Source organism: Ursus arctos, unplaced genomic scaffold (assembly GCF_023065955.2).
Source record: "Ursus arctos isolate Adak ecotype North America unplaced genomic scaffold, UrsArc2.0 scaffold_26, whole genome shotgun sequence".
In the NCBI taxonomy this organism is placed as follows: domain Eukaryota; kingdom Metazoa; phylum Chordata; class Mammalia; order Carnivora; family Ursidae; genus Ursus; species Ursus arctos.
This window is the reverse complement of record NW_026622941.1, coordinates 39129489-39138126: the sequence shown is the minus strand read 5'-3', so window position 1 is coordinate 39138126 and position 8638 is coordinate 39129489. Positions and strand designations below refer to the sequence as shown.

The following is an 8638-nucleotide window of genomic DNA, read 5'->3' as shown; positions in this document are numbered from 1 at the left end:
AACAGATATATAAACAGGTAACTATATTGCAATAATGTATTTGTGTTTTCAGACTGACTACAGGGCACTTCTAGAGCTAAGAGGATGGATACTTACACAATCTTGATTGGGAGTATCAGATGAAATTCATGTAAATCAATAAAATAAATGGATAGAAATCAATTGCATTTCTATACATTAATAATGAGATAGAAGAAAGAGAAATCAAGGAATCAAGCCCATTTACAATTGCACCAAAAACCATAAGATACCTAGGAAAAAACCTAACCAGAGAGGTAAGCGATCTGTACTCTGAAAACTATAGAACACCTATGAAAGAAATTGAGGAAGATACAAAGAAATGAAAAAACCTTCCATGTGCATGGATTAGAAGAACAAATACTGTTAAAATGTCTATGCTACCCGGAACAATCTACACATTCAATGTAATCCCTACCAAAATACCATCAACATTTTTCACAGAGCTGGAACAAATAATCTTAAAATTTGTATGGAACCAGAAAAGACCCCAAATAGCCAAAGGAATGTGAGAAAGAAAACTAAAGCTGGAGGCATCAAATTTTGGACTTCGAGCTCTATTACAAAGCTGTAGTCATTAAGACAGTATGGTACTGGCACAAAAACGGAGACATAGAGAACCCCAAAATGGACCCTCATCTCTATGGTCAACTAATCTTTGACAAATCAGGAAAAAATATCCAATGAAAAAAAGACAGTCTCTTCAACAAATGGTGCTGGGAAAATTGGACAGCCAATGCAGAAGAATGAACCTGGACAATTTCCTTACACCATACACAAAAAAAGACTCAAAATGGATGAAAGCCCTAAATGTGAGACAGGAATCCACCAAAATCCTAGAGGACGACACAGGCAACATCCTCTTTGACCTTGGCTGCAACAACTTCTTGCTAAACACATCCCCAAAGGCAAGAGAAAAAGGCAAAAATGAACTATTGGGACTTCATCAAGATAAAAAGCTTTTGCACAGCAAAGGAAACAAGAAATGAAACCGAAAGACAATTGACAGAATGGGAGAAGATATTTGCAAATGTCTGATCAGATAAAGAGATAGTATCCAAATCTATAAAGAACTTATCAATGAGTAGTGATGAGCACTGGGTGTTATACGCAACTAATGAATTGTTGAACACTACATCAAAAACTAATGATGTACTATATGTTGGCTAATTGAACATAATAAATAAAAATAATAGTAACAATAAAAATAATAAAAGAACTTATCAATCTCAACACCAAAAATCCCCAAATAATCCAGTCAAGAAATGGGTGGAAGACATGAACAGACATTTCTCCAAAGAAGCCATACAAATGGCCAAAAGACACATGAAAAAATGCTCCACATCACTCGGCATCAGGGAAATACAAATCAAAACCACAATGAGATACCACCTCACACCAGTCAGAATGGCTACAATTAACAAGTCAGGAAACAACAAATGTTGGTGAGGATACGGAGAAAAGGGAACCTTCTTACACTGCTGGTGGGAATGCAAGCTGGTGCAGCCACTCTGGAATATAGTATGGAGGTTCCTCAAAGTGTTGAAAATAGAGCTAACCTATGATCCAGCAATTGCACTACTGGGTATTTTACCCCAAAGATACAAATGTAGTGATCCAAAGTGGCACCTGTACCCCAGTGTTTATAGCAGCAATGTCCACAATAGCCAAACTATACAAAGAGCCCAGATGTCCACCCACAGAAGAATGGATAAAGAAGATGTGGTATATTTTTTGAATATCATCAAAAGATGAAATCTTGCTATTTGCAACGATGTGGATGGAACGAGAGGGTATTACACTAAGTGAAATAAGCTAACCAGAGAAAGACAATTATCATATGATCTCTCACTGATATGTGGAATTTAAGAAACAAAACAGAGGATCATAGGGGAGGAGAGGAAAAAATGAAACAAGATGAAACCAGAGAGGGAGACAAACCATAAGAGACTCTTAATCATAGGAAACAAACTGAAGGTTGCTGGAGGGGAGATGGGTGGAGCGATGGGGTAACTGGGTGATGGACACTGGGGAGGGTATGTGTTGTAATGAGCATTTGGTATTATATAAGACTGATGAATCACAGACCTGTAGCCCTGAAACAAATAATACATTATATATTAATTAATTATATTTAAATAAAAGAAGAAAAAACGTGAATCATGAATTGACATGTTATTAACTAAATCTATGAAGCTGAGAAGGTTTTCTGACTTATATGCTCTGTGTCTGAATAGGATTGATTCTGAGCCATGGAAAACAAAATAGCTTCTAGCACTTTCCTTGATAATTTTTAAAAAGGGAGAATCAGCAACGCACATTGCAACATGTGACAAAACAGAAAATCAGAAACTTAATGTCAGTCATGAGATTTCTTGCTGCAGTTCTACTTTGTTTCTTTCATGTTATATCTCTTCTGTGCTGAGACATTGTAGATATTTTATCATCATTCTTCTCAGAGCTGCTTTCACCTCCTTGTTCTTCCAGCTGTAGATGAGTGGATTCACCAGGGGAGTGATCACACTGTACTGTATGGAGAGGATTAACTCCAGAGGTGAGCCTGAGGTTGGCATGAGATAGCGAACAATGGCTGAGCCGTAGAACAGGATCACTGCAGTGAGGTGGGAGGAGCAGGTGGAGAAGGCCTTGCTTCTGCCTGTGGTGGAGCTGATGCTCAGGATGGTGGAGAGAATGCGGACATAAGAGAAGAAGATCAGGAGGCAGGTCCCAATGGCATGCAGGAGGGCAGAGCAGAGTAGCATTGCAGAGTTGGTGGAGACATCGGAGCAGGAGAGAGGGAAGAGGGAAGGCAGCTCACAGGAGTAGTGGTGGATGGTTTGAAGCGCACAGAAGTCCATATTCAAAGCCAGGAGGATGTTCATGAGTGCATCCAGAAAGGCCACGACCCAAGAGCCCCACACCAACCTCTCACATAGCTGTTTATTCATTACCTGTCCATAGAGCAGAGGGTGGCAGATGGCAGCATAGCGGTCATAGGCCATCACTGAGAGCAGGCAAGCCTCAATCCCTGTAGTGGCAAACACAAAGAAGACCTGAGCCAGGCAGCCCTCTACTGAGATGGCTTTCCTCTGAGACAGGAGGTTCTCCAGCAGCTTGGGCACAGTGACTGAAGAATAGAAGAGGTCTTGGAAGGAGAGATGGCTCAGGAAGAAGTACATGGGTGTGTGGAGGTTAGAATCTGTATGGATCAGGAGTATTATCAGCAGGTTCCCCAGCAGAGTCAGGAGATAAATTATCAGGAACAGAACAAAGAGCAGAACCTGGACATGGGGGTCAGTAGACAGCCCGAGAAGAATGAACTCTGTGATGCCACTGTGATTCCTTGAGGCCATTTGTGGTCACTGTTCTTTACAGAAAAATTAGTAAGAGGATTGAAATCTCTTCTTTCCATAACAGTTTCCAGAAGGCATCACTCTTTGCTATTTATTCCCCTTATCTTTCCCTATATATTCCTTCCTGCCTGGTCTGATCTCCATTTTCATAGCCCTCACATCTGCCTACAATGGTTCCAAGGAGTCCTTCTCCTCCCTGGCTCTCTGCTGTGCTGTCTCTGAGCTCTGGATCAGCCCGACTGGAGACTTTTTCCTAATAAGACTAATTTATGCAGGGGTATGATCAACTATGCAGCCCTACCAGAAAACTGTCCCATGACTAAGTTACACAATCCTTTAGCTGGGTTCTTGTGTTCTGCTGCACTTCTCATCTTTTATGAATTTCAGAAGACAATCTGGGGAGGCTGATGCAGATCTCAGCTCACCTCTATTACCTGGTTTTTACTCCCTTCTTCAAACCCCTTGATGGTTCACTAACTGATTAACAATAGCAGAGATGTGTTTGTGTAGCAGTTTATTTTTGCACAAATGACTTCCACCCATTTTTTCCACTGTGTGTGTGTGTGTGTGTGTGTGTGTGTACAGAAGACGGTGAGACAAGAGACTGAATTCATTTCATAGGTGTGAACATTTAACCCTGATGATCCTAGAATTTGTCTAGATCTCTACTCAGTTCTTTGAACAATAAGGAATTGAAGGCTGCATTTGATTGTAGAACACGAGCTTGTCTACTATATGATCTGCTTAGAGAAAAAGCCAAACTCCCTGGTGTGAATTTCAAAGCATTAATCACCCAAGGTTCTCTAGATGCCCCACTTCTGAGGCCAGATAGCTTTGCTTGTTCCTCATCACTCCTGTTTTCTCTGATTTCATTCAGGCTGATGTATTTTGTGTTCCTATTAATTGATTTACATCTTATATATCTTCGAATTCCCACCTTATTTACCACCTATTCCATGAGTTCTTCTTTGATCACTCCCTTCTCTGTTCTCACATAAACCTCTGGGAAAATCATCATGAGCCACATTTTTCCAGAGGATGAAAATAAAGCTAAATAAGCTAATTCAAGATTCTAATTACTCTTTAGTCTAGGATCTTAAAACCTTGTCTGCTTTCCTTTTCTGTGTAACAATTCATCAACACACTGTAAGTTTTGGCATTTTTTGTATTACTATTTTGCTTTATCACCTAGTGATACGTGTGAGTATCATTTCTTGTGTCCACAGTGAGAGTGCAGTTTCATGGAGGGTGGGAATGATTTTCTAACTCACCCCCATCAATATTTAATGGACTTTGACTAAATCATTGTCAAGTAAGCAAATACAAAAATTAAGAAAATTGAACATATTATGTAGTAAAAACTCTTGGAGATTATCTCCAGGTCTAGAAAGTCAACTTCAAGTTATAGTCAAGGGCAAAGCATTTAAGGGGGCCTGGAATTAGAAGAGAAAGGGAAGAGGTGGAATACTTATCTCCTTCTTGCTGTAACAGACTGACAGAGAATTTATTCTTTCTGAAATCGCTAATACCTACAGATCTCTGCTTCAGAGGGATCACCCCATACTTTGTTTAAATGTACAATATCCACCCATGTTATTGAATAAACACTTTTGGGTGTCTGTTCACTATAAGGTACTGTGTTGTGCATGCAGTTGAAGACAATTCTCCATTGCACTTTTGTTGACTCTTGCATGAATGCATCTACCTGATTATTATCTAGGTGTAATTAATCCCCCTAGCCTGTTTTTTCCTCATCAGATGCAACCTATGGATGTACATTCAGATTCAATCTTTCCTTGGATCCTCCTCAGTGCTTTGCTATCTGGCCCTTGAACTCCAAATCTTTCCTGGGCTCTCTACCTTTTGTGTCTACCACACAAATCTAATCTTGATGTGTCTCACAGGACTTTCAATAAAAGGTAAAATCTTGCTCAGAAGGTAAATTTCCCAGTCCTTGAACTTCCTCTCCACCCTATTCCACCCCTGCTACCAGGCCTATCAAATATATAACTGCCAAACTTTGAGCCCTGATTTAGAATATGTATCTGAATTACGTATGAGTTCTGTCCAGTGTGTATCTGTAGTCCAGCGGGTTGGCCCAAACTAATGAAGACTCAGCAATGAAGAATGACTGCCTGCAAAAGTCAGTTTTATCTTTGAGTCCATAAAACTCTAAAAATATTTTTGACACATTGCTTTTTATAAATCTATTATCTAACTTAAACCTATTCAGCAAAAATGCCAGTAAGTTTTACAAATCATAGTTCAGGTCTTTTAAAAACTAGGAACATAATATATTTTGTGATAATCAAACAACAATACTAAATGTGAGTTGTATGAGATGTTAACTTGTAATTTGTTTTAATGTTTAGCTTAAAATAAAACCAAAACCAACCACATGCTAATATACCATCCCAAAAGTTTCTCAGAGATGCCCTTTTCCTCATTGAGTGTCAGTATGTTTGTTTCTTCACTGAGGTACAGAATGCAGCCATATCAGGTATCAGGGTACTCATTCTAAACTATCCTATCCTGCTCATTTTAGGAGTCATATTGGGAAGAAGGCTGATGATATTTATTATCCCCTAAAAAGTCCATAAAATCCTTTTTTTAAAAAGATTTTATTTATTTATTTATTTGAGAGAGAGAGAGAGCACAAGTGGGGAAGGGGAAGAGGCAGAGGGAGAAGCCAACTCCCCGCTGAGCAGGGACCCTCCCCCAAAGGCAGATGCTTAACCAAGTGAGCCACCCAGGTGTCCCCATAAAATACTTTTGAAAGGAAACAACTCTCTGGATTTTATATTAACAAAAAACACTGTGAACAAAATTCATTCTTGTCAAGACTGTGAACATTTTTAAGAATTTGGAATTTAGTATTCAAATGAGAGAAATTGGTCCAGTTCTTCTATGCTTACTCTCTATTGATTTGGTTAAAAGGACCAAATCTTAGCATGAAAATACTCTAGTATCTTCAGAAGATATTAGAGAAGCTGCTCATATGGATCCAAAACCTGAAAACTTTTATCCTGGAATGGAAACACCACAGGCTATCAGGGAGACAGCTACATCATGTGACCTTATGACCCACTTCACTCCAGGCTCAAAGCGCAGATCTTCTGACAAATGATATCTTCTTTCAAAATAGGACAATGTCTTTAGGTTAATCTTTAAGGAAATGATAAAATGCTAATACCAAAATCTTCTCACTTACCTCCAAGAAGAAGGACAGTGAATTCAATTCAGCCCAAAGTTTGAGTGAGTGGTTCCAGATCTAAAACTGGTTGTGAATGTAGGGAGTCATGGGGCAGTTCCTGGGAAGGTAGAGAGGTAGGAAGAGCAGCTCAAGGGATTCTCCCAAGACTTTTTACCAATTTTCCTTGAACTGCGCACAGAACAAAAGCAAACTGATTTCACATTCCACATTTTTTTTCCCCAGAGACCATCTTAACAGAAGTAGAATATAAAGTTGAAATCAAGTAGCATTATAAATATTCACCATCTTCCTTTCTACTGAAATTTCAACATTTGGGATTGCTTTTACCAGACTGAGTTTGTGTCTAATGTAAGATTAGACAATTTTGGTAAGGGTCACACATCAAGACAGTTATCAAGTCTTTAGATCTAATGAGACTGCCTGTGTTTTCCAGGGGACAACTAGTTAAGGACCAATAATCAAAACATGAGACTTAACTTCAATAGGTGCCTGATACTTGTCCTGGTATAGTTCAACTCAGAAGATGTTGAGGTCTTTAATTAAATTGTTGATAAGTGAGGTTAGGAGGAGAGAAAGCTGAAATGCTTCAGTACTTACAGAAGGGACTTGACGACCAGAATGAATTGTTATAACTAGGTCCCCCATTGTTCTTTACATTAATTATTTCAGCAGGGATTATATTTGGCATGGGTAATACGAGCAGAAAAATGAATTCTCTGCACATACAGGACTGAGGACCTGGGAAAAGAGAGTGTACTTCAGGGCACCAATATTTTCTGGTATTTTCTGCCAAAATTCATGGATTCCCCTTTCCTAATGATTAACATTATTCAGTGAGTAACCATTGATCTCCTAATTACCTAAAAGAAAACTTGAGGACAAAAGCCCAGTAGAACATACTGAGAAATACAGACACAGCTTAGGGATCACTGAGAGGCAAAGGTCTCTCTGTTGTGTAGAAATGAGGTGAAAAAGTGAAAAGCGATGTCTCAGAGATCGAGAGAGAGAGGGTCCAATGAGAGATGTTAATAAAACCATGAAGTGACTAGAAAGCAGTTGGGAAAAACTTTCAGAAAAATCATAGAAAATACTACCATACTCCAGTATTTTCTGGTACAGAAGACATTTCGTGGCTCTTTTCCTAAGTAGACCTTATCTGAGGTTCTAAGAACTTACACTTCAATGAAATAACTCTAGGAAAAACAGCAACTTTTATTTTTCCAGTTGGGAGTCACAACGAGGGCAGGAAGACAGAATGCCCGAGATTTAGATTGTCCTGAAGTTCTGGTCATCCATGTCTCAATTGGCCACGCTGAAAAGATTTTCAAATCCTCAATAAGTGCAATTTGGTGAGAGATTTCTTTCAGATGGTCTCAGGCCTCGTTACTTGGTGTCTCTTCATTTACTTTCCTCTGTGACTAAATATTGTGTTCAAGAGAGTAAATCTCAGCTCTAACCTCGCAGAAAAGCAGTTGTAGTTCATGCAGTTAGTTTTTGGCTGGCTGAGCCTGGGAGCTCAAGAGAAAGGTGGAGCATTAGCCTTTATTCCCTGGAGTTAGAGCCTGAACTACATGAGTTAATTAGGGAAGTTGCATTTTGTAAGAACTGCAGGAGATGATCTCAGATCTGGCTTCAGAACTTGATGTAGAAATTTTACTGGAAACTCTTGGGTGAGAACTCCTGGGTGTCTGGTGTTTTTTCTTTACTTTCCTCCCTCCCTGCCCCCCTCCCTGCCTGCCTTCCTTCCTTCCTTCTTGAGTTTTCAGCTTTATTGAGTTATAACTGAAAAATAAAATTTTATATTTTTAAAATGTACAATGTGATGATTTGACATATGTATGCTTTGTGAAATGATTACCACAATTGGATTTTTAAAAAATATTTTATTTATTTGAGAGAGCGAGCGAGCGAGCGAGTGTGCATGTGTGCATGAGCCTGGGTGGGGGGTGAGTGAGAGGGACAAGCAGATTTCCTGCTGAGCGGGAGCCCACTTCAGGGCTGGATCCCAGGACCCAGATATCATGACCCGAGCTGAAGTCAGACACTTAACCGA

General features: G+C 39.4%; 1 protein-coding gene across 1 annotated transcript; it reads right to left on the bottom strand.

Annotated features, from left to right (window-relative positions):
• Nucleotides 1-2423: 2423 nt before the first annotated feature.
• On the bottom strand, nucleotides 2424-3371 carry LOC113257474 (olfactory receptor 8S1-like). Its single transcript, XM_026501624.1, has one exon. The coding sequence runs from the start codon at nucleotides 3369-3371 to the stop codon at nucleotides 2424-2426; it is 948 nt and encodes a 315-aa protein (XP_026357409.1).
• Nucleotides 3372-8638: the final 5267 nt, after the last annotated feature.